The following is a 27031-nucleotide window of genomic DNA, read 5'->3' as shown; positions in this document are numbered from 1 at the left end:
TGGCACTGGGTAGAATAGTGTACTATGGGGGATTTTTTAATAGCTTTTTTATTACTTAATTTGATCCATTGTTAATATATTGATTATTTACACTGCTTTAAAGGTCCAGTGTGTAGGATTTGATGGCATCTACTGGAGTAGTTGAAGATTCGCTTCACCCTCCCTTTCCAGGCGCAAGGGAGAAACTAAGGCCTCCACGGAAGGCAGCCTGTTATGTCTGTAGATAAAAAAACGGCTCATTCTAAAGTAACAAAAACAGAATTATTCTTATTCTTTGGTGATTCTACACAAAGGAAAACATATCTATGAATATTATATTCCCTTTCCGTAAATAAACTCTACATACTGGACCACATATATGGTCATTTTGAAGGACTGTTTTTTTACAAAATTCCAAACCCTGAAGCTAGACACTTTTAATTGAGCATACAAAAAGAATCAATTCTAACTATGGCACATGTTTGTAGTGCAGCAAAACATGTGATCAATTAGAATTTGTGCCGACTAGTTAAAACAAGATGATTTTTAAAAAAACATTATCCAACATCCACCCACAATGACTTTAAAAGACTATTAGCCACGTGTGGAATAAGAAATTCTAACAAATTATTAATAATCAAATGAGAGTGGTCACTGGTAGGTAACACATCCTCTATTATTCAACAAGGCAGCTGCAGTTAACTGTTTGTTTGAATGTACAGACTTGCAACATTTTCCTTGCCATACAACATGAACATATTGTACATTCAAAATTTAACAGTTAACAGCGGGCTGTCCGTGTAGTCATTAAGAGAGCAGCATGGGTTTCAAATATAAGAGAAGAGAGTAAACAGACCATATTGTGGCCCACAGGACAACAGTATGCTCTCATCCAGAGAAGAAGCATATGTATTATTAAATATTAAAATGCGGAAATTTTAAATCTGACTGGATTTTGTTGTCCACATGCCTTTGTAATTAGCATCAGACCTCTCTCCCCCCTTAGCCATTGAATTCCACATTTTAAAAAATCATTAATAATCATTATAATAACTTTTTGTAGTGTCTCCTTTAAATTTGATTTAAGTCCTCACCTCTTGAAGATGATGAAGGCCACAAGGCCAACCACTACTGCTGCCAGGATGGAGCAGTAGATGGGTATGAGTTTGTCGTTCAGACCATCGTAGAGCCGCTCCTGGGAATCACCATTAGTGGTGGTGGTGGTGGTGGTGCTCTCTGTCAAGCCCTCTGGTGGGGTGCTCTCATCAAAAGCTAACTCATCGGGGTCCATGGAGGAATTCGTGGGAGTCACTGGAGTGTAGGTAACTGTGAAGGATAAACAGGCAAGGAGAGAAATTACATGAGCTTCCTGGAACATGCATTTACTCTACACTGAAGATATTAAAGGGTCAGTTTTAGTCAGTTGGAGGCAGTGGAAACAAGCTGTAAACACGTCACTGACATATGTTAGCAAACAGTCATCTATTTACACATTCAACAGTCATGGAACATCAGTAGTATTTATTTGGAGTCGTGTTTCTGGCCATGAGACAAATGTAAGCCCAGTATTCACTCTCTTTTTAGCTATGTTTTTGGTCTCTACCATCTCCTGAGGGAAATATCTGGTGCTTTAGCTGCTAAATGCTCCACACAAGCTAGTCGCTAATTTTGCCTTCACTTTGGTGTTGAGCACTGAGTACAGCGAGTTTCAAGTTGCAAGCCGACACTGATGAGAGCTGTAAGAATGAACCAAAACAGTAAAGTTGTTGTAAATAAATGAGCTGAAAGAAGCTAAAAAGCTTGTCCGAGCTGTTGGAACTGGGGAACTGACGAGTTAAGTGATCATTTTCTCTGGTTTCGTCACTATAATATATTATATATTATATATATATATATATATATATATATATGTCTTTCACATTTCTTTTCTTTATTCAATTAATCAATTGTTAGTATGAAATTACTGATAAGTGCAGCTTTAAACCTACTCCTCATCCCTGTTTAAGGCTAGAGGTCTGAGGCTACATTAGCAGCTTACACACCTGAATCACCAATCATGTTTAAAACTGTCCATTGTGAGCCCGGTAATGTTATGGGAGTGCAATACTACATTTGTGGAGTACTCTCTTAACATCCAAACACACTCACCACAGCAGCATCAGTCTAACAATCACATTTCAAGAAGAAACGTCATATCTAATTGAATTAAAGCAGATTTTTTACTCAAGGACTTTAAAATAGCATCAGTTGGAGATAAACTGCTCCAGGCCAAAGGTTGCCCCACCATCAGTCGCAGCAGATGGAGAGCTCTTCGATACCCTGCAGATCAGGTTATTTTGAGTGTGAAGATATGATTAGAAAATGCTATGCAGGATTTAAATATGGCTACAAATATGACACCAAGACTGATCATCTATCTTAAACCCCCTATGACGTTTTCGCTTAAATCTGCCATAGCCAATACAAACATAAATGTCTCTCCTGCTGCAAACACAAATCAACAAGCACACCCACACACCCACACAAACATTACATCCCCCATCACTCGGTCATTTCCCCTCCTCCCCAGGGAGCCATTAACGAGGGAAAGAGCAAGTTTGTCCATCCAGTCCTGCCCACTTTCCTCGAACCATTAACGCTAAACAGAGATGTTCACTCCTCACCGCGGATGTGGAAACCTACCCTCGCCTGTCACTTACTTACAGTTACTCACATCATCAACAGGAAATCATCCTGTTGGCTTCCAAGGGCTCTAAATACCTCAGGAGGGAAACTGAATGCGAGGCGAAAACATTTTTAATGAAAGCTTATTTAGATGGATGCATGAGCTGCTGTGGGGCTTTTAGCTGGAGGAATTTTGAGGATGTGATAAGTACTTTATGGCAACACCAATACACTGCACATCCTATTAATGTATTATGCTGGATGTCCATCATTCTTAATCCTTGCCCTGTAAAGCCATTGATTTTTTCACTAAAAATAAGTCTTACTGCAATGTTTGTGTAATATTACTCTGGAGCCTAACAGGAAAGATGTTGCCCTGCAGGGTTAGCTTCTTCCCTGTGCCAGTTTTCTTTGACATGTGACACGTGGCAAATACATTTGTTTTTTGTGCGGTATTTTTAAGTGGTAAGCATTCACTGTCATAACTACCTGATTGTCTTATTGTTGCTAATTTGTTAGCATTAATTCTTAACAAGCTTTATACTTTGACTGCCAGGTCAGAGAAGCCTCCTCTTGCTGGGTTCAATGAGCCGTGTGCTCTTGTTTAGTGACTTCCAGGTGCCTTCAGCTCACTCAGCACAGCACAACTTACTTACAGGTTGCCAAACCACACTCCTCTCTTCATACCTTCGCCCTCCTACCTGTACTGACTTCTGTTAGAGGGGGAATTTATATAGGGGAATTCTACAGCTCCTATAGACAAAAATGTTTCCAATGCATTATTTTGTCTGATTCATGGGAATCAGTCCCAGTGGCAGGCATTATGAATAATTATAACTAGCCAATCTTTTCGCTGATGGTTTTGTTTGTTTATATAGGTCATACAAAGGCATCTGGATCCAGAGGAGCTGCATGATACCTGATAAATTGCCTCAAGTGATGTCACTTGGGTCAGCCTCGGTTGCAGTTAAATTTGGAAAATGGAAAAAATCCAAGGGGTTTAGTAAGAAGTGAGATTACCAGACCTCTCTAGCCCACTCCTCGTACAATATCTGCCGGAGGTTAGCAGCTCAAAGCTACATTAGCCGCTACTAGCTTATCACACCCGATTATCCAACCAAAAAAGTTTTGACAAGGAAGAGGAATGTGTGAAATAACAAAGACAGTATCTCAGATTGTGCTGCATTAACTTATAATTTTTCTTAAACTATCCATCAGAAGTACAATGCTAAACGGGTTGTGTAGTCTTGGTTAAAAATACCAATATATTGGGCTGATATCTGTGAATTAAGTGCCTAAGAAACGAGTACAAACAGGCTTCTGATGATGCACTGCAGCATATCAGATTCCTTCCCATTCTCTTTATTAGATACATACATACACACCACCATCACCAGCATGGCCTGTCTGTCTTTCTCGACCCGACTGTTTTTGCTCCCCATCAACACACACACACACACACACACGCTCGAAACCAGACACCATTCATTGACAGAAATCTTCTTTGTCCAGCACAAATGCCCCCTCCACATCTCTTTATCCTTCAGTCCTCTCTCTATCCATTTTACCGCTGGCTACACTTTTGCTCCCTCCTATCAGGCACTTCCTTTCTGTCAATCAGTTTCATGATCATTAGAACAGGACTTTTTTTTCTCCTGTTCCCTCTTTTTCATTTTCCACCCCCAGGCCCTCCATTGATGGTAAACACAACGTCATTGTTGTCTAACCTTCCTGGTTATATCTTTTATTCTTTTAGTTCATCAACCATTTATCTCATCCATCCATCCACCCATCCATCCTCCCCTTTGCTCTCTAAATCTCTGCATCATTACTGTGCTCTCCCTCCCTCACTCCCTCTATGATTAACAGTTAAAACAGGGCCCTAAGTGCCTTTACTGAGCCACTAGCTCAGCCTCTCACAGTGGATAGTCTGGCTTCAGAGGGGAGTGACCTCCTCCTGCTGAGCTCAGCTTGTTTCGACTGTGCAGAAAGCTCAGTGGTTAATAGGCCGCTGCTCTCAGTCAGAGTTATCACGTTAAGACATTTTAATGATCAACTCAGCAATGATTCCCTTACACTGTACCCTAAAGTCATGAGCTACTATCTAAATCTTATTTGGAGATTATTATGGTTTTAAGCTAAAATGATTGTGTTCTTTTAACCCTAATTGAATAATCTGTAGAACTGCCACAAAACTAAGAACAAGGAGTTGATATTGTGGAGTTTTTTACTGGACAGCAATAATATTATATGACATGTTTTTCTCTACTGTTAATTGTATGCTATATGTGCCTTATCAGGAAGACAATAATATGTTCAACTCTTGAAATCCTCTATAATACTCCCTGATCAGAACACACTCAAACCTCACATTGCTTTCATATGGAATTTTAAAATGTGTGAATTTGGAGGATCTGTGTCAGTGAACAAAAATGTTACAGGTTCAGTCAACTGTCAACAAACCATTTATTGTATTTATTGTTAGCATTATTTGGCTGTTAGTAAAATTACTGGAATTTTCCTCACAGCTTTGTCTGTTAATGATTAACTTGTGACTGGAAATCCGGGCACATTTGTACTTAGACGAGTAATTATACAGACAGAACTCTTGCCTCTGCACCCTTGCATCATTTATATGCATACAGTGTGAGTGTGTGTGTGTGTGATTTGTGTTTAAAGTAAGTGTTTGTGTGTATGTGTGGGGTAGCAGCCACACCTCAGTTTAACTCGTCATTCCAACCGCATTGAAACAGACGTAAACAGGTGTTGCTGCTGTTTCAACACCATATACTTTAAAAGCCGACTTTGGAGTTAAGCAGAAAGGAAAGGAGGGCCTTCCAACACAAGCCAAGTAGTTTTTTTTTATTACATGTCATTACACCTGAGCTCAGCCGTGACTGCTGCCAAGACCTGCCCAACAAAACCAAGTGCTTCCAACAATCTTTACACTATTCATGTTGACACAACAAACCTGAAGTTTATTGCAGAATGCTGTCAGTCCTGTTTTGTTGATCACTTTCAACACTTGTGATTCCTTACGATTCTCCTTGAGACCTCTGGCACGGTTCCTACCTAACATGACCCATCTCCTTTTTCTGCCCACGTGCTCCACTGAACACTGAACACATTGAACCCCTGAATGTGGATGCATGTTTGTGAATTTCTACAGGGCGCATGTGTGTGCATGCCTGTGTTTTTGTGTGTGTGTGTGCCTGTTCTGCGGCAGAATGTGATCAGCACTCATAGAGGTCAACCATAGAAACCCGAGAGTGCAGAGGAGTAACTCCATCGCTTTTATCGATCAGACCACGTTCTCAGCATCTGTTCCCTCTCTTTGCTCTCTCTAGCCTTCTCCATCTCTTTCCTTTCTGCAGCTCCTGTGTACTGCTCTCATTTATTTTCTGTTATACAGTACAGCTATGGATTTTCTCGAAAGTCATTGCAGTCTTTTTGTTTAAATTTTTGGAGCCACTTTCTTATAAAAAAATGTCTCTATATTTATATTTTGGGTTTGGTAATAATGCCGTTGAATGCATGTATTAAGAATATTATTAATGATTGGCAATCATTAATACGTGATTAATAAATTGATCTTTCATCCAGATCCTCTGAAGCCCTTTTTGTAGAATGTAAGTGGTCCAGTCAATTAAATAGATTTTCCACCACACAAACTCAAAGTTGTTATTTTGATGACTTATAACTGATCCATAAAGCATTAGTAAATGATTTATTAACCATTAACAAAGCCATTAGTTACTTTATAATGTGGGCCTTATTGAAAAGTGGTACCAAACTTTGTACATTCTTTAATGTGCAACTGTTCTTCACTAATTTTTTTGTCTCTTTATTTTAAGACATTTAAGTATAAATATACAAGCTAAAATAAATTAACATAGAGTAGGCTTAATATTAATGCCAGCTAGCTAGTTTAAACCTGAACAGACTATTAGTATTAACATGAATAAGCAGAAAATATTAAAATAGGTTGTATTATATGTGTTTGCACACTGTATGCCAGCCCCTTTACACATTTTTCCTAATCCTGATTATCCTGAATATTAGAATTTTTAAATACATAAATAACAGAAAACTACAAAACCAGCTTTCACTATGATAGAAATAATGGAACAAATGAGCCAATGAATTCCCTTGTTACGCCACAGTGCAGTAATTCAGCTCTAAACCGCTATGGCAAGATAAAAAGATAAATATCACTGAGAAAAAGACTCGGCTTGGCAGAAACACAATCAGCCAACACATAATGAAAATCCTTGCGAGAACAAAAAAACCTTGACCCCCCAAGCAGAACTTTTGCCGATGAATGAACGGCACGAGCGAAAGCGCAAGTGTTGTGGTCACCCTTGGACCAGAACGGCCCGCTCATGCCAAATCACCTCCAAAAATTTCCCCTGGAATTTCGAATAGTTAAATTCCTGAGGGATGGCAGGCGACTTCAGGAGACTGAGTCATGGCCACAAGGGGTCAATTCTTGTTTGGCCGTGGAGGAAGAGACATGGTCAACTTTAAAACTTGCTTCATCGTTACAATGCCCATACTGTGTGGAGGAGGGAGCAAATGGGTTAAAGAGAGAAGGTCAACTGTGGCCATAGAGCCCAAGTCAGTAGAGATATAAGTCAGAAGATGTGTGGAGACTAAGCTATAGCCACACAATAAGTGACTGTGTAATACAAAGACAGTGAATTGTTTAGTCAGAGTGGGTTTGGGGGTTCTTCACAGCTATTGATGTGGAAAGGCTTTGGATGCAGGAAATCAGAAATGTCGATGGCATTCTACCCTTTATCGTTTTTCCCATTTGTCTCCCTCCCTTTATCTGTCTGTCAGATGCCTGCTGGAATTGACCATTTATTAAGTCCCTCCCATGGACAACCATAACTTAGCAACCATAGCTATGCATGGCAGGTCGGTCAAGCTTTGTAAATATGCACATGTTGAAGTGGTATGCATATGTTGCAGTGGTGTGCGCATGGGGCTCTAGAAAACACTTGATATTTCAAGAGTTTGGAGGGTGGAGTCTCATTTTTAGCCTTAGTTTTGTCTAAACATGTGTAGGAAACTAGCTTACTTCCTACAGTAGTAACCTTACCCAGCATTATGCCACGGAGCATTTCATAATATTTGATGTTACAGGTTACATTTTAAAGCCACATAGACATTCCATTATGTCGTATTTCACAACTGTGTGGAAGCGAGTCCTGGAAGCCATCAAGTGCATATTTAAGATTTTAGTTTGGAAACTAGTCAGCCTAAAAACATAAAAAAGTGAGCCAAAGATGGCGTATTCAACCACTTTATAGAGCTAACTTTAGCGTAATGCGATGCCTAGCTTAAGCTAAATACCTCAATTGACTGTCAACGTCCTAATATCAAAAGCCTGCCTCTGTCTGAAATCAACAACCCAATGTTTTTTGGGTTTTAGCAACAGTAAAGGTGGCGGGGCTTCAATTGCACATGCATCACTCTGTTGACAAAAATCGTGAAAAGAAAGCTCCTCAGCCTCATTCTTCCCTTTCACTCCTTATCTCCATCCATCCCTCCATGTTTTCCCTTCCTCTGTCTTGATTTAGTTGAACTGGTCTGGCCCTGAGTGCTGTGCATGGGGCTAGTTAGCAGATTACGCTTTTTGATTTCTGGAGGGCGGCCTGTCGATCGTTAAGGTCAACCAAACTCAGGAAGGAAACAGCCCCTTCCACCTACTCACCTATCACTTCAATAACCAAATGCACTTGGTCCAATCACCCTCCCCCTCTTGCTTCCTCTTAACTGCACCCACTCGACCTTCCATATGCTGTCTCAGATCTGTAATGTTCAATAAATCAGCTTATTGATTTTAATCTGTGCAATAGAGCAAGAGTATCAATGCCTATCTGCATGGGCTACATATGGTTTAGTTTGTGTGTTTTGTGACTCATATTTAAGTAATGCTGTAAACTTCCTATCAGAGCGTGTATGTGCATGAAAAATATAATTGCATGCATGCTGCAATCCTCAAACTGTTGCCCCTGCTTCCACAGGACCAGGAATCCAGGCTTTGGGTAATAGGTCAGACCACATATGTGCAGTCATTCCTGGGTACAATCTCAAGGAAGAACAGGGTCGAAGAGTGAAAGCCTCTGTTTCCCAGTAGCCTTGAGGGCTTGTACTCAAAACCTCAGGCTGATAAGAACAGGCAGCAACCACTCTGTCGAACTCAAGCACTGGTCATTCAACTTTAACCATGAAAGGACCTTATCACAGTGTGTTAGCATGGTTGGCCACTCCTATTGATAGTGCATTTTCAGATAAATTTGTCTCTGTGCTTTACAGGCATTACCCTGTAACCAATCCTATTATTAGCCATATTGCAAACCACTTTCTTACCTAGTCATGTCATCTGCAAAGCAAACCCCTCCATCTCTGATAGGACCATCCATGCCGACTCTGTCTCCTAGAAATTATAGTTATAAAGCACTAACTTGCTTTCCCAATTACGTTATGGTGACAAACATCCTCTCTGCCTGAATTATAGGCAAGGTGTTTTTTAAGTAAATTAAGTTCTTGAGTACATTTACGTACCTCGAAAAGTGTGAAGTTCAGGACTGACACATGAGAGACCATGGTTCATATCCTGTGTCCTGCATGTGGTTCAGTTTAGGCAACAAAAGTATTTTGAAAGTTTGTGGCTTTGCTCCGTGTAAAATCATAATAAATACATTGTGTCTTGTGCACTGCACATTTTTTTCCGTATTAAACCAAGCCCAGGATCAAATGCTGCAAAATATTTTCCTGGAAAGCAAATATGTTGTCAAGAAACATTTTACTGATGTGTTCAACATTGTGCATCTTGCCAGAAAATTAACATTTCCTCAAATATATATAGCAGACAAGGTTGACCCTTACAGTATTGGTTTGTCTTAGCTGATGTACGATAGCACAGTAGAAGTCACTCCGAAGGGCAGCTAATAAGACCGCTAATCAACTTCACTTGTCTCGTGTTGTTGTGACCCCTGAAAGGATTGTGGGGATTATGCCATGTTGTTCAGTGCAGATCCCCAGGGGAAACTCATACTGCCTGATCTTCCCACAAAGACCCCCTCCACATCCAAGCCTCCCATAACCTTCAACCTCTGACCTTGCTCGGCGGCCTGCAGAAGAGTGGAAGTCATATCACACTCCTTTAGATAAGCATCTTGCCTTCAGACCCTCAACTCCGAGGGTCTAGCCTAACAAAGTCTGAGCGGTATGAGAATGTTTTACCATCAGAGAAAGAGTTTTTCTCTTGCAAGACTTAAAACAAACCACTAATCCATCTGCAAGTGTGGGAGGAAATTGGATTTTCACCTAACAGCTGAGCTTGTTTCCACACAAAGGAGTGCTAAATCATCATGAGAAAATTCATCATGAGAAATGAAATGAGTTTCATTTCTCATTACTTTCGTTACTCAGCCCAGCTCTCTCATTAGACAACTTCCTAGCCTCCCCACCCACACAGTGTTTCTCAAATGGCCATACGTGGGTACTTTGGAGTACCGCACAGGGTATGTGAACTTTCTCTCAAAAGACAACCTGCAGTATAGTCAAGGTGATGTTCTGGTCCCTCCACTATTAGTTAAAACTATGTCTCCACTGTCTCAAGTTACAACTTGTCTTTTCACAGGCAGTGGCCTTCTGTGTGCTCCTCTCTCTCCCTCCACCCTCCTGACTGTGTTTAGCCTTCAGGTCTGTGTTGCCTGACTCCACAATACTAATGGATATGGACATCTGGTAGCTATACAGATTTGTAAGCACTGATAACGCTTGTGCTTTGGTAAAAAGATTACATTAGAAATAAAGAGCACATGATTGGGTTAGAGTGAGGAATAACGTATGATGATGAAACCCATACACAGTGGGCTGTGAGCAGCCATGCCTGGAATCACAGCAAATTCACATTCATCATGAGGTATACTGTGTTAGTTATCTAAAGGATATTTTAGTATTGGAGTTCTGGCTCCTTATATCTTGATCTTGGATGAATCATCTGTCCATCCACCACAATTCTCTATCAGACCACAAGTTGAATCAAGCTGCATTATTATCCTCAATGGAAGATGTTTTTTAGAGCACTGGAAGAAAACAGAAGTACATGTTGTGTCCACTTCTGATATTCAAATAGGTTTGTCTGTCAATGGTATTTTCCCTGGTTCATATAAAGCGATTTTCTAATGTTGCATCAACTCACGCCACATGTTGTAATTGCTCTTTGTCCGCAGCCAAAACGTCTCCCCTACCCTCCAATAAACTCTGTAAATAACTGAAGAAGGTAATCCTCAGTCAGGAGTAACAAATGATTGCTGGGATTAGTAACTGTAGTGTAGCTAATTACACAATGTCAAATTGTAATCCCTTACAATACTAAGTAATGGTTTACTGCCCAACACTGGTGCCCACACTTAATTTATACAGAACCCCCACTGTCTGTCGGTTTTGTCCTTATAGTCAAACAAGATGGCCATGTCCTCAGTGACGTTGACAGGAAAGAGAAGTGGCAGTGTGCAACAGAGAGCAAAATGAAAAAAAAAAGGAATATCAACCTGCAGATGGCTGTGAAGGCGGACAATATGGTCTTTCTGTTTTGCAGCAAAGTTTTATTAATATCACAGCACAGTCAGTAAAGACTACAATATGTAAAATGCTATGCCAATTATGTTAAAACAAGTTCACTGCAGTTGATCTATTTAACGGCAGCCAAGTCTGAAATCAGATTGTGCAACTGCATAAACAGAAAACTGACATGCATCTACTTGTCAAACAGCCAGGTTTTTTATCAAACAATTCATTTGTTATCACAACCCTCATTAAAATGAAGCCAACCTGCTGGAAATTCATCCCAATTTTACAATCTCGTCATGGGAGACATAATGGGGTTTTAAATACGGTTCTGTTCAGTGTCTGCCCATCCCAAGCAGCCAACTTAATATAATATCTACACGATCAGGACTTTTAAAGCCTATAAATAACACAAATCCTCCAGTGTGACTTAAGATTAAATCTCAAGGCAATACACACAAATACTCAAAACAAGACAAAAACAAAAGAAATAGTCATAATAATTATGTAGGACAAATCTTTTATAGTTTCAATGTCTGTTTTACTCATTATTAGCTCTTAGCCCCATGGGCTAAACTGAATGCTCTCGCAGGCCAAATGGGATCATGGGAGAGGCACAAAAGACTCCCTTTAGCTTGAGACTCACTCTGTCTTCACCACTGTGATAACAACATCCTTCAAAACGCTGCCCCAACAGACTGCATGGCTGATCAACAGAATCCTTTTATTGTCATATCACAAAAGCGTTGATTTAATCTGTGAGGCATCAGGTCATTGGAATGAGCAGTGACTAGAGTCATAAGGAATTCGTGATTTGGAGTGTGATACCCACAGGGTGCAATGATATAAAAGAAATTCACAACCCCGTTCGGAGATATGACCTCCTTCTAAACCCTCAACATAGAAAGAGTGTGGTCTTTGTATCGGTGGAAGGGATGAGTCCCTGAAGACAATGAGACAAGCTTCGCCGTGGCATTTAGGTTGATGGGCCAACAATGTCTACAATGTCGCACTGAGATGGTCTGATTATGTGGCTGACAATGTGGATGTCCAGTACATCGTACTGTCCATACAGTGCTGGACAGTGAATGTGCTCACATGAAGTCTATTCAGTACATCCTAACCCCGGGCCATGCACCCCATCATTCAACTTTACTGTCTCTGCACAAAAGTTCATGATAAACTTGCCCAGTGTTTAGATAGGCTTATCCCACAGCCATTTGCTAAATCGCTGATAAATCACTTTACAAGTGAGTTAGTTGTCTTGGGAAAAAAAAAAGACTTAGTGGAATATAACTTTTTAACCTTTTCAGTGTAAAACGATCTCATGAATTATCTTTCTGCATGAAGTTTAGTGTTTTAACTTAATAGCCAATTTTTTAAGTGTCAGTTCATCCAAATTGCAAAAATAACAAGACAGCAATAAGAGAGATATCCATCAATTTCTCCTTAATACCACAGTATAGTGGAGGTTAATTAAATGTAATATAGCATTAAAACATGACATCTGTAAAACTCAATGGAAACATCAGAACAATGTCCTAGCTACTCTAGAAAATCCAGAGAAAACCATGTGAGAGGAGTTTGTCAGTTATATTGCATCTTTGTTTTATGTTCCATGTTGAGGTATAAATGGCAGCCAATGCATGTGAGAAACAACAAACTATTAAGTTCAAAGAAACAGTTAGACACTTATTAACTTTCTTGCCTAGAGTTAGACGAGAAGATCGATACCACTCTACAGCCAGCAGCTGCTCAGCTTAGCTTAGCATAGCTTAGCATAAAGACTGGAAACAAGGGGGAAACAGCTAGCCTAGCTCTGTTTTATGACTTAAAAAAATCCACCTACTAACATTTCTAAAACTCCACGCGAAGGGCCGCAAATAGCCCAAAATTGGAATCTACAAGGTAATAGCACGTGTCAACATGTCAGCACAAGTACACTATGATGCATGCTTCACTACAAACCTCTGTGAGCTAATAGTCTTACCTTCACAAACTGTATCAGTGAAAGAAGTGCAGGGCTGTAAAATGTCCACCCCCTCATCACATGTGGTGCAGGGGATGCAGGGCTCCCGAGAACTTTCCTGGTCCGAGTAAGTGTCCCCGTTGCACTCCTCACACACTGTGTCATGGTCAGGCTCACAGCTGTACAGCATGCCCTGGCCTTCAGGACATTTGGTGCAGGGTTGACACTGCTGTGAGAGTTCATTCATATAGTAGCCATAGTTGCACACACAGGTGGCGTCGTTGGAGTCTGTGCAGGGCGCCTTCATGCGGAGCAGACCTGTGCAGGCTGTGCAGGGCTGACATTTCTCTGTGTGACTGAAGTTTTCTGAGAAGGTTTCACCTGAAAGGAAAGAGCAGAAATTGACTTTTTATTTGCTCTTTAGAAGCATTTACAATACTGATTGGACCTTTAATTTGACCTTTAAATATGAAAAAGGGCTGTCTCAAATTGTTCTCATGGCATTTTTTTTAAATAGAGTGGGCAGTGGCTGCATGCATTACTGTTTGCCAAAGGGCCAACTAAGGTCTGAGTTTTCCAATTCTACACATACTGGCTTTTAAGTTTTTTTTCCTTTCTGATTATAGATCTGGAGATATTTTCTCATGCTTTTATCTTATCCTCTTCATTTTTGTAATTCTCTTTCTCTCTTCCCTAACTTCCTGTGGACTCTCTCAACTGTCCACTTTCAAAGGCCTAAAATATACATTAAAAACTGCAACTCGCCACTCTAGTATACTAGATCAAATATGTTAGTTTGACATTTTCAGGTCCATGCCTTGACTTAAGTATGCAGGGAACAAAAATGTTCTGTATTTATAAATAATATTTTCATTATATCACTTGATCATATCATATGTTTTCGAATCCATTAAATGTGTGTCACGAAGTGGGACTGTGAACATCTTGAGAAGGGCTTTTGTTCTGTGAATGAATTTGAGTTCAAGTCACACTAACATGGGAATTCAGTTTTAGGGTAATTTTCCCTGATGGGCATGTGGTCACTTTGGAAAAGAAAAGACTAAAGGAATTTTTTTTTTTTTTTTTAAAGGAGTTTTTAGTTGTTGAACTTACATACATCATATATACACAGAGAATATACATTTTCATAAATGCTTTGTACACCTGAAAGATTTGCTAGGACAGATTTATCTGCAAAGGACACAATCAATATTGCATGTTTTATGGAATTGTATTTCGGCTGGATAGAGAACTGGGAAACACACTAAATTATGCAACAGACCTATTTGTAAGAGCAGCTTGTGTGTGTGCGTGAAAGAGAGAGGGAGAGAGGGAGTTGGGGGGTAGACTGTAAAAGTAAACCTCAAGATCTCCATCACACAGTATGTGTTGACAAGTATATTCAACAAACATTTTATTTATTTTGAGTTGAGCCAATGTGAAGAAGAGCTGAAACAGTTGGTCAATTAATTAGTTAATCGACAGAAAAGACATCTAGGTTAATAAGCCCTTTAGTCCTTTTTATATATTATTATATAATATTCTGTTGTTCCAACTTCTCACTTGTGAGGTTTTTCTGCTTTTCTTGTCTAATGCAACCTTCAGCCTTGATTTTTTCTATTTATTTTCTATACAATTAGCAGATTAATCAATGATGAAACTTGGTTGTTTTGTATTACCAACAGTCCAAAGCCTAAAGATATTAAATATATTATTGGAGAAGACGAAGAAAACCAGCAAATATTCACATTTTAGAAGTTGGTGCCACAGAATGTTTGGGATTTTTGTTTAAAAACTGTTGCATATTCATCATTTATGAACTAAACTAAACTAAACTGTGTGTGGTAGGAGACAGGAGGGGGGTTGTAGAGCCTTTCCAGCTTGAAATCATATCAAGTTTTCGGTCTGCGTCACTGGCCCACCAACCACGATGAACGCTCTGATGATGCAGAGATTAAAACAGAGATGAGGATAGATAGACGCTCAGAGATAGACAGAGAGACAAATGGAGAGACGCAAGAAAGCGGAGACTGTGTCATCTGAAATGAATCCTGGTGTGCAATTGTGTCCTAAATTGTCGGTGTCAAATGTGGGTTCTTCACATTTTTGTTTAATTATATCTTTAGGAAGTGGACAAACTATGTGTCCAGTCATACGCTGCTTCCCCCCACCCTCACCCCATTATCTCCACCAACACCCTCCCTCTCTTCCAACAGACACACACACTCAGACCCCTCAATCGCCCCTCCTCCCCACGAGTGCTCTCAGAGCCATTATCATAATGCCATGCATCAATAATGCAAGTCAATACATTAATAAAGCTAGCCTGCAGCATGGATGGGGGAGGTGGGTGAAGGAGGGGGAGGTGATGGAGGGAGGAGGGAGGTACAGACGGTCTTTTCCTGGCTCAGCATATCATATCATAACAGTACTTTCGCCTCTAGTCTAACATTCAATCCTTTGCTTTGTTTTCAACTCCCATAAAAGGGCTCCTGACTTTATCCGCTCAGTGTTTGTGTGTGTTTGCGTGTGTGTGTGTGTGAACCATTAGCTTCTGGCTGAGAAGTTAGCCTTGTCTCCATTCCAGCTGTACAGCTGTACTTGCTCTGTTTCATCTCCACTCAACTGTTCATTCATCCCAACTCCTCCGTGTGTTTCAGCTGGACGTTCTCTTTAGCACATCAGCCGGCCCCTGCTAACTATCTGTAGTAAATGAAGCCTGAACGCTTTTTGGAAACCACCGTCTGTCTCTTATAAATGGATGCTTGTGCACATTACATGCTATTAACTGTGGGCGACAGACCTGAAACAACACAAGCAAAGACATATGGTGGGTGGGAGTTGATGTCGAAAGAATATTAGGAAGAAAGATTGTGTTTGAGAAAGAAAGAGTTTCAACCAGTTTTTGTTAACACCTTGGAGAGGAAGTTCATATTCTCATAGTTCTGACCATAATTCTTGAAAACTACAGTAATTGTTCCATAAGGCCTCATATTTAGTGCTACGCCTGTCAAGTTTTCCATTCTTGAACAGCACATTTACAATGATAAGAGCTGCAGATTTATCACTTGAAGTTTGCAGTAATTACTGAAGCAATGGATCTTTGATTTTACACAGAAGTAAACAAAACCAAGTTTCTTATTTCGAGCTTATAAGCGTCAATTTTGTCGGCTAAAATGATGACTGTGTCTAGCAGATTTTATCAGTTAAAACTCAGTCACTTGGTTGAAAACTCTGCCTCCAGCTGTCTTTTTAATGTTTCCATATAATTTGTATTAAAATTAGAGTCCTATAAAAGTATTTAATATGCACTTGATGGTTGCATACGCTATAATATGCTAAAACAGTAGAGCTAGCTGCATGTTACTGGCAAGAAAAATCATCGTCACCATATGATCCATGTAGAAGATCATGTCAATAAAGAAAGTGTTTTTTAATCACAATGTAGAGCTTGTATTATACTGTAAGCATGATTTCCCTTAACATGATTTAGCCGCTTAGCTTACATGAACAAGCAAGACAGAGGATAGATTTAAGGCTTTTTTTTTCAGACTATCATCCTTACTACAGCCCCCTGCACACCACTTAAATGTGAAGAAATGCAAAGGTCTGATTGGACAATCACTGTTTCAGGACGGCGTTTTAATGAATCAACAGGTAGGAGACTAAACAACCCACTGATGGATGAGACTTTAAAACAAGTTGAAATGCTTCTGCACACGCACACTCCAGCTCTATCAGCCTCCATTAGCGAGCTAATCAATATGTTTGATGTGTTCTTAAAATATCTTTTTGATGTTATCTGATGGAGAGCTATCTGCTTTGCATTTCTCTTTTTCCATGAGTCAGTGCAGAGGCTGTCTGGCCTCATGACAGTTTTGAGAGCCTGTCACTACCTGTGTTTGTTCACGACTGAGCAGAACAAGCACTGTCAGACTGGAAATTATCACCCTGAAGACCTACACATTGTGCAACTGAACGCCGCAACAAGAGAAGCAAATGATGTCATTAATTATAATAATTTCTGGTTTCAATATGAAGTTTTTATATAAAATAGAACAAATATTTAAATGACCAGCAGTCCAGGACTGAATGTTTTTGTACAAGGCACAAATATATTGTCCAGATGTAACTCTTGATCTGAGACGCACTCATAAAAGCATACATCACTCCAAAGAAGCCCCACAAAAATACAAATAAATCTCAATTTCCCCATTTTTGTGGCTTCTCTCATGACCTTTAGCCTTAAACATTTTCTGACTGTGGGGATCTTTGGCTCATAGTTTGCCATCCTTCACAGACCTAGGGAGGTTTACAGCTACTTCCTAGCTCTCTGGGAACAGTGTAGGAACTGGCTGTGGACCAACCCTCAAGCTGACCTTTGACCTTACATGGGAGAGTTACAAAAAATACTTTAACGTGTTAAATTTGTTTTCCCAACACTCAGGCAGAAATCGACCTCCTACAGAGGACCTTAAATATCCTTTTGAGCCCTTCAGTCACCAGCCATGTTTACAAAATCAAAATCTACACTGCTTACCCTCTTAATCACTGTGACATAACAACTAGTCTGATGCTCTAAATATCTTCCACTGCAGTTTTCTGTCTGCAACAACACTTGGAATCGGCCCCACTCTTGTATCCTCTCAACATCACTGTCCTCATAAAGTCTTACAGTCCAACACAACTTCTCTCCCTACATGGTAAGGGCCGTGAGGAGGGCAGTAACGCTGGAACACAGTTAGGTCTGGCATCTAGTTTATTATGCAGCTGAATCCATCTAAAGCTTTACATTTAGGCTACAATCTGTATCATATTTGAGGAGTTTGTCAGTTACTGACAAGAGTAACACAGATATTCGATAATGATCATAATGGGCTTAAATTGCTTCAAATGCACTGCTGGGTACACATGGTTCATTGACCTTTCCTCCAAATGAGGTCTATTATGTTGAGTAATCTAAAAACTGTAGGGAGATGGAAATGGCAATCAGACAGTCTGACAGTTCACCACTTTGGTCCAAACTGAAATATTGTCACAATTATTAGATAGATTGCAATGAAATTCGGTACAGATATCCTTGGTTCCCAGAGGAATCCTAATTATTTAGGTGATCCCCTGACTTTTCTTCAAGCACCACCAGCAGGTCAAAGTTTTCACATCTTCTGGATGGGTTGGCACAACATTTGATACCAACAGTCATTGTTCTCAGATGATGTATCCTTATGACTTTGGTGATCCCTGACTTTCCCTCTCGAGCCACTGTGAGGTTGATGGTTTTGGTTCAGAATAAACTATTTCTACAGCTTTTGGATGGATTGGCATGAAATTCAGTAAACACATATGTGTCCCCCTCTAGACAAACTGAAACTCAGCTCAGCTCAACTGTAATTTGTTTAGCACTAATTCCCAAATATAACACATCCAAAGGAAGTTTGAATAAATGTTACCTTCTGAACATCAGTAAGTTAGCATTGTCACTATGAGTATGTTAGCATGCTGATTCGCATTTACCATAACACATTACTGTGTCTAACTACAGCCTCAAAGAAATGCTAGCCTGACTGTCTGTCTTATTTATGTTCCTGATTTAAAAGTCAGACTTATTGCATTAAACATTCAATTCTGTTGCAAAAAAGTCTAAGAGTGGGATTAATAAAGAGCTACAACCACTACTAGTTGACAATAAAAAAGGCTTTAGCAACTTGATAAAACTATTAATGTCATATAAAACAAGACTGTCTGCCAAAAACTACAGAAACGAACATTGTGCAGATTTATTTTCCGTTTTATAGGCCAGCAACTGGATTTTTTTGGATCCTAATTCGAACTTTGCGGAAACATTGTTGAAATTTATGATCCTGCATACTTAGAGTGACTCAAATAGTCAAAAAAAAAAAAAGAAAACTGCTGTTTGAACCATATGTCTTCTCCAGGGACAGTAAGTACAGTCCAGTGTTTGTATGAGGAGGTCATAACTTACGGAGAGGCTGTCACAGTGGCAGCAATTTCATGTTTTTTTGTGTCCGGTTAAACAATAAATTACTACCACTGGTCAACAAAACCAGGACTGAATGCATGACATGATGTATGTATGTGTCACTATCTCTGCAACAGGCATGTTCAAGTGCACACATGTGCTTTTGTGTACTTCTGCATAATAGTCTTTGCACTCGTATGCACATTATAAATCCTGTGTGCGCGTACAGGACTTTGATACAACTGTTGTTTGTGTTACTTACTGTCAAGGCAGGGGGCACAGACAGTCTGTGAGACTCCACATGGTCTGACGACACCCTCACCAGGCTGGCACTGCTCGCAGCACTCTCCGCTGGTTGTATACTGGCCTGACAAACAATCCTTGTTACTGGCCAGCGCCCCGACCTGCCGATCATCAGAGAGAACATTCAAAATGGGACATGGAAAGTAGCATTCAGCAGGTTAACAATACAATAACACAAAAAGAACTAAACATTATTTATTGTCTTTATCAAAGTAATATCTAGCATTGTGCAATGTGTGTTTTTCCCTTTATTTTCCTTTATCTTCATCTTTTCCAGAATTGCAGTATTTCACAAGAAAAAGCAATAGAGAGACAGAAGGAAAACAATACTGAGTTGTTTTTCTTATTCCTTTGATCATCTTGCATCCCCTTAGATTTATTTTGGACTAACCACTAAACCAGGGGTTAGGAGTCACAACCCTGCAACAGGCTGCAGGATAAATCTAAAGGCTTCTGCGATGATTGATGGGATGGGAAAGAAGAAAAAGTAGATTTCAGCTCGACAAAATTGTCCATTGTTATTGGCTGTTTCTCTGTTTTCTATGTTCTTGTGAAATACTAAATAGCTTTTCCTTATCAGGCTTCAAAACGTATTTAAATGAAATGATCTCAGGAAGAAAAATATGGCTGAACTGCTTACAACACATAAACACATGGGAGCTGTAATGTAAGGTCGCACGGGCACACTGCACAAAGGTTCACAAAGCAGAAAGTTTAGAAACCACTGGTCTTACTTGAACTCTTACCTGAACCTATACATATGTAAGACTCACTTTAGCCTTAAACCTAACCTTAACCTTTGTACCAGCCACATCTAAAGTCACATATACAGTAATCAAAGTAAACAAAACCACACACTCAGACCAGGAAAAGCTGGATTATGTCTTATCTGCATTCTTCAAACAGTAACCTGTTGGGAGCTCTATTTTTCAGCCAGTGACAGGTGAAGATGTTTGTGCGTGCCTCTACATATGCAAGTGTTAATGCATGAGTGCGCACACACTTGCACACTCACGCCCGGGCCTGGATGTTTCTCAGAGTCTGTGTTTATGTGAGACCTTTCGGTTTGAGTCATCTTTTACACTAAATCAAAATAAACCTTTTTCTTCTCACACTGGTTTTTTTTATCTTCTGCACACCTTGATCTCCAAAGCAAACCTTGATAAAAGCAGCGATTGCCCTCTGACACCAAACCAGAGGAGAGGTCTGTCTTTCATTCTCTCCAGATATATGGGGAGTGATTGTTTTAGGCTATAGGCTATCATTTAAAACAATCTTCTGTTGGCAGACAAGTCACAGAGGGCAAAATAAAGCAACATCATAGACTTATTTTGATCCCATAATTTATAAAAAAAAGTATCATCGGTAAGATGTAAAAGTATATTACAGCTTCCTTTCACAAACGCATGAGCAACGTGAATCATTTTACTCATCTGAATATTGCTCCAGGCTCATTTTTGCCTGGAAAATGTTGAGTAAGAATTACCATACACTACACAATTAACACAGTTTGTGGGTGTGTACAAGCATTCATGCGTGTGTACATTAAGGGGCGCATTAGTTTGAAGGAGGTACACTCAACATAAATCGTCAGGGTTCAGGTGTGTGTGGAATGCTGCTGACAAGAGAAAGGAGCTCTAAAAAAACATCAAGTGTCCCCTCAGGCACCTCTGAGTCAGCTGGCAGATAAACACACACACACACACACACACACACACACACAGACATCTCCCTCTTGCCCTTGATGGTGTCACGGCCCATTCACCTTCAGGTCTCTGGTATTCAGTTATCCATGATGTCCATGTTCAAGAATGTATTGTCGGCTTTGAGGGGAAACATTTGACTTGAAATGTTTCATACGACATCCCTGATAATATCTAAACATTCAGATATTTCCTGAAACTTTCCTGTTTTTACAACTGGCAGAGTTTTGAGAGACAACAAAAACAATTCATGTTAGTCACCTCAAGCTGATAAAAAGTTCAAAAAGACGCAGATTTTTATGTTTCACAACCTACAGAACCCATTGAATATGCACAAAAAGGGTTTTCGTATCAATATGTTTCTTGAAAAGTTGCCATTTGAGATGTCACACTCTTTCATAATGTTGTTGTCTTGAGAACTTCCCATACATTTCTGTCATTGTTTCACCGCAGCTCTTAACCTCACCACACACCTTACGCAACAAGCGCTCAATTAGAAAATATAGCAAATCTGTCACCACACACACACTCATCCCTCTCCTGCGTCTGAACTGCCCCCCTATATAGTGTACACACCCACTGGCATGCATGCATTTGCGCACATGCATAAACAATCTCACATGTGAACAAACCTCCTCCAAAATGTCTGACTGACACTTTTGAAATGACTCCAAGTGTTCCAGCGTTTATCTTGTACTTTTTCCTTTGACCCTATTCTGGCTCCGGGTGTGGGTGAAACACCAAAACATCTTAGAGACCGAAAACTGAGATTCAAGTGCATCCTTAATGACTGCTAAATTGTGCATGCAGATGAATTAATGGGTAATGTGATTTGAGCAAATAGCTTGTGGAATGAAAGAAAAGGATGCACAGCACTTAGCAAGTTGCAGCTCGACTTGCACGTTTCCTGTAATTGCATTTGAGATTGCACTCTTCAACTTTTGTCAGGCGATCTCCCTCAAGCTAAAGCAAGAAGCAAGTTGATCACACACTCAGCAGCAACAAGCGCACACAAATGCGTGCGCAGAAGGCATCTGGACACATAACTTCAGAGCTCCAACCAATCTTATTAATGTTCCAGTCAATTTTCAGTTGGAGGCACTTAACCTCTGGACCTCAGCTGTCAGCTCCACTATACCAGCCCTCCAATAAACTGGCCCTAATTCAAATCCAGGCATGAACTGCTGTGGGAACACCTGTGGGAAAGACATTACAGCTAATGCCTTCACAAACAATGCTGAATCATCATCTGCTTATGAGGAGATAGACAAACAGAGAAGAAGAAGAAGAAGAAGAAGAAGAGAGGGATGAGAGTGTGAGGTGGAAGGAGGAGAGGAACAGTGTGGAGGGGGATGGTTCGGACTGTATCAATATTGCATGCGCTGAGCCAGCAGAGGATGCATACCCATCAGTGGGAGCAGCTGTCATGTATCAGTGATCCAGCCCTGTTTCTAAACCAGGACCTTGACAAGCTGGTGTCACTGAATGACCATGTACTGTCAGATAGAAGAAAACACTAGAAAATATATTTCCTTCCTGTGCTTGCACGGCCTCGAGGGAATTAGAGATAAATCAGGGTGACTGTGAGCTGTGGCTCCCCAGGGTTTCCATGTATCCTCTCAAGATTTCAGCTGTTTCTTCTAATAGAGAAAAAATCTGTAAAATCACCAAAGCCCCTCATCATTTAATGCACACGGTTTATTGGTGAGCTCTTCCACAGAGACCACTGCGACATTGTTATTGTCCTGCAGTCTGTAGGGCCACATGTAACTGAGAAGGGTGGAACTACAGATCCGGCAACTGGAGCTATAATGTGTCAACCTGAAAGGCTGCTGCATACATCCGCTCTGCTTCATATTGTCAGCCCATGGACTGAAGACAGGGCAGGTGCAAGGACACTGACTTTACAGAATTAAAGGTTCTATAAAGAGATTAAAGAGATCAAATTGGTGAAAATTGAACTGTGTATAAGTTAAAAGCATGATGCAGGGAAAAGCCTGTAACTTTACGCAAATTGTTTGCCAAGTTTCCTGCTAAAACATGACGGCTGCTAAAGGAGGAACAAGTTTCTCACAAACTCCCACCACTTAATATCTACCCCCTTATTGGGCTGCGTGGATGCGCATTTGCGCAGGTGTTATCTAGGTTAGGTTTAGGGCAAACATGCAAAGCCACTCACCACTCCAAGTAACACTGCTATAAAAGCGGAATTCATCCTGTATGTCCTTTGTATCTTCCCTGAAGGGTCAGTTATGATCGGATGCAGCGCAGCAGGATGCGGGTCTCAGTGACTTCGAAGTGAAATAAACTCGGCTGTCATCGCTGCGTCCGTGCGCTTCTTCTGAGTTTACTTCTAGGTAAAGAAACTCTCCAAGAAAACTCTTCGCTGTCAACTATGTGTAGCAGCGGGAAATTACTCAGTCCAGAAGCTCTGGCTGCAGACAGAATCCAGCCAGTGAGTAAACTCGCTGAGATTGAGCCATTGGATGTTCGGCTCTGTGCGCTTCTCTCCTACTGGGCTCATATGTCAGACGCGCTCAGCTCAACGGCTTCAGGGAAAGAGCCATCTCCCTCTCCACGCCCACTACACACACACACACTCACACACACCCACGCCTACACACACAGACACACACACACACACGAACCTGCTCTCTATTTAACAGCTTCATGCTCTGGGATGTTCTTGCTGAGTCGGACAAACCAACCACCTTAATGTTTTATCATCTGACAAATGAAGTCTTGTCTAAATCGTCCATTTAACATGTGGTTTAGAGACCAGTGCCAACTGCATTAAAGTCTCACTGCAACCAAGAAACATTTGAATTTAATATAATGTAGCCACATCAACACACTTCCTCTCAGGACCGGCTGTGTGAGTGCACCTTTAACCCAGATAGCCTACATGAGATCCAAACAGGTATAACATCCACTTATATTTGCAGCAGTATGCAACAACTAAATGAGACACTAATATTCGTTCCTTGCCCACCCCATGTTAAATATTATTTATCTGTGGGAGTTAAGTGTAATCACAGGATAACACTGGTGCCTTTAAGAACAAGCAACCTACTGTTGGATAAGGCTGACACCGGAGGCCAAACGTTGGCCTGATATAAACTGGGGAGTTTCTACTTTAGATCATGACTATACATGTCATCCTGTTCAATGCGTTGTACACAGAAAAACAGCAGGTTCGTTTAAACGATTGACAAAGTGGTTTGTGAAGTTTGTGCACTGTCTTTGTAAACTGAATTTCCCTGCAGCAAAATAAATGAGCTTGTACCTCTCTATCACTTTCTTTTAATGGAGTTCACTGTAATCGTTGTGGTAAACCTCAAACACAAGTGCACTGAACTAGATGGTGCTCATACAGAATGATTCCTGATACGATAATGTAAAGTCCATTATAGAGATTTTAACTTGATTTGGTGTAAGTCTGAGTATCTATAAATATAGATAACACTTGCCACCATGTACCTACCAGTGAATCTCAAGCATGGTAGGTTTTTATTTCTCTGATTTCTACAGTTAAAACTTGTCTTACGTGTTTTTAAGATTAAAGAATGACGTTTCTACATGTGTCATCTTGATGAGACAGTGATTTATAGACCACTACGGACTGGGGGCAGTGGGGGACACGTGTGCTGAGAGAGAGGAAGCTGGGTTGCTATGGGTGGATAAATAATGCATGGATGCAACGAGAGAAATAGACAGAAAGAAAATCCATTTCAGAGTCACTTATATGGGCCAAAATAGATTATTTTAATATTCAGTGTGGCCCCTGTAATTCATTAAAGAGAAGCACTGCTTATTCCACCTGAAATTGCTCTTTAAAAATTCTGCTTTTCAATGCTGAGATGACACGAAGATGACTTAGCAATAAAAGCACACTCTGACGAAACAACCACTTGATTGGTCTCTTCTGTTGGCTTTGGAGGACGTGGCAAAATCATGAAATGTTTTAATCCAGTTAAAGTAATTTTAATGAAAAGACGAATAAATAAACCACAACATCTTGTTTGTTTGTTAGCAGGATTACACAAAACCTCCTCGCCCAGTTTTCATGAAACCTGGTGGAAGAGTGAAGCCTGGGCCAAGGAAGAACTGGATTTATGGGGTGGATCCACAAACAAATTCTTCCAACTGTAACAATGTTTTCTATGGAAAAATAAATCGAATTCACTGCGCATGCGTGACCCATTGTAATTAAAGTGAATGGTGTGCCATTACAAAGCATAAAAGCCAGAAACAAATGTGGCAGGAATGTAAGAAACAAGCACGGATGTGAGATGTCTAGATTAACAATGCATTTTCCACCCTGCACAATCAATGACCCAAACAATGTTATAATTAATGTGAATGGTGTGCAGATCTGCATATAAAACTGGGCTATCAGTCTTGGTGGAGGTCTGCGCTCTCTGAGTACCTTTATAGTTTGACATTTGTATCTGTGCCACAGTATAAGAGTCTGTTTTATGATCATTCTGAGTGATTTATTTCCCTTTAAATAATATTACAATTTGTGAAAAAAAGAGGGTAAGCCAAAGCTAAAATCTGGAGGTCTACTTACTTTTGGAACACAGCTGTTGTGCATTCACTAGTCTATTATCAATTAAAAGTGGATGTGAAAACAAAATTTTATCCATTTTGGCACATGCACACAGGTGCATGCACACAGACATACACACACACACACACACACACACACACACACAGTGACCATCTGTCACCAGTGAGTGGACAGAGGTTGGGTGGTCCAGGAGACATTCACTGTCCCATATCAGGTTCCGAGAAAAGGATTTTGTTCCAGGTGGCCGGTCCTGCGGAAAAAAGGGAACTAAGTGTGTGTGTGTGTGTGTCTTTCGATGCTTGTTTATGTCCCATGTTTATGTTACATACTGTATATCTCCCACTCACTCACGTGTATCCATCTTTAACATGTAAAATTTGTTTTTAGTTTTTTACCAACACAGACCTGACGAGGAAGAGGAGCCCACCTGTCCCTCACAGAACAGCAGCAACTGAAGAGAACTAACAGCCCTAGCAACGCGATCCACAGTCTCCTTGCAAGCTTTCCTTCTAATGTACTGTAATAGACGGAGAGGCATCGTATGACGAGCCAAGGAAGCCCTTAAATTACTCTGAGAGCACTCACACCAATAACTGGCATGAGAGTGATATCATGTTGTGTTTAGAGGGAAGCTTTAGTGTACTGCAGTACCGGCGGTGCATTCCTCTTGTGTAGCATATTTGGTAAACAACAAGTTTAGCAAAGCAGCATCATTATGTGCAATAAAGGTTTAGGCTGGTGAGCCGGTGCAGATATCCTTAACTTTGTTGTGCGGCAGCTTCGTTGTGGGGATGAAACGACTGGACTGGGGTTCATTTTGCACGTTGCCAGAGTGAACCCAGCACAGGCCAGATGGCAACAAACCCACTTCTTCCCATGGGACTCCCTCATCTGTGCTTTATTGATCTGATACGTCTATCCCCTTTTCCCTCTCTTTTACTGTACACCCCCCCCCCCCTTCATCCCCTTCAATCCCTCGTGCTCACCTAAGCTGCCTCAATCTCCCCATGGCCAGGAATCCTAGAAATGTTTTGCCCAACCAAAACCCTTCAATTCAACATTTAGAATCTGATTGATGAATATCGGATAAAAGTACGGAAGCGCCGGAGAAACGGGGCCGTGGATTTTTTTTTTTATGGCACTGTTATCTCGTTCCGGATAACGACCTTATTAATTTTAGTATCTCGCAGATAACAAGATTGTTTTCTCGTGATACTAAATTAATTTAATAATTGTGTTCGTGCTTGGACTCAAACTAATGCGCTGCCAGACAA

At 40.5% G+C, this 27031-nt stretch overlaps 1 protein-coding gene across 1 annotated transcript in view; it reads right to left on the bottom strand.

Annotated features, from left to right (window-relative positions):
* Positions 1–23689, bottom strand: part of ngfrb (nerve growth factor receptor b) — a 29497-nt gene extending 5808 nt beyond the window's left edge. The window contains exons 1-4 of the mRNA XM_035671320.1: positions 23364–23689; positions 19441–19582; positions 13220–13579; positions 1074–1305 (exon numbers count right to left, since the gene is read on the bottom strand). Coding sequence (XP_035527213.1) covers positions 1074–1305; positions 13220–13579; positions 19441–19582; positions 23364–23399 — 770 coding nt within the window. The 5' untranslated portion in view covers positions 23400–23689. The remainder of the gene's footprint in view (positions 1–1073; positions 1306–13219; positions 13580–19440; positions 19583–23363) is intronic.
* Positions 23690–27031: the final 3342 nt, after the last annotated feature.

Source organism: Morone saxatilis, unplaced genomic scaffold (assembly GCF_004916995.1).
Source record: "Morone saxatilis isolate NCDOM2014 unplaced genomic scaffold, NCSU_SB_2.0 Contig1, whole genome shotgun sequence".
In the NCBI taxonomy this organism is placed as follows: Eukaryota; Metazoa; Chordata; class Actinopteri; family Moronidae; genus Morone; species Morone saxatilis.
Note: the sequence above shows the minus strand (reverse complement) of the source record. Positions and strands in the feature narration are given on the sequence as shown.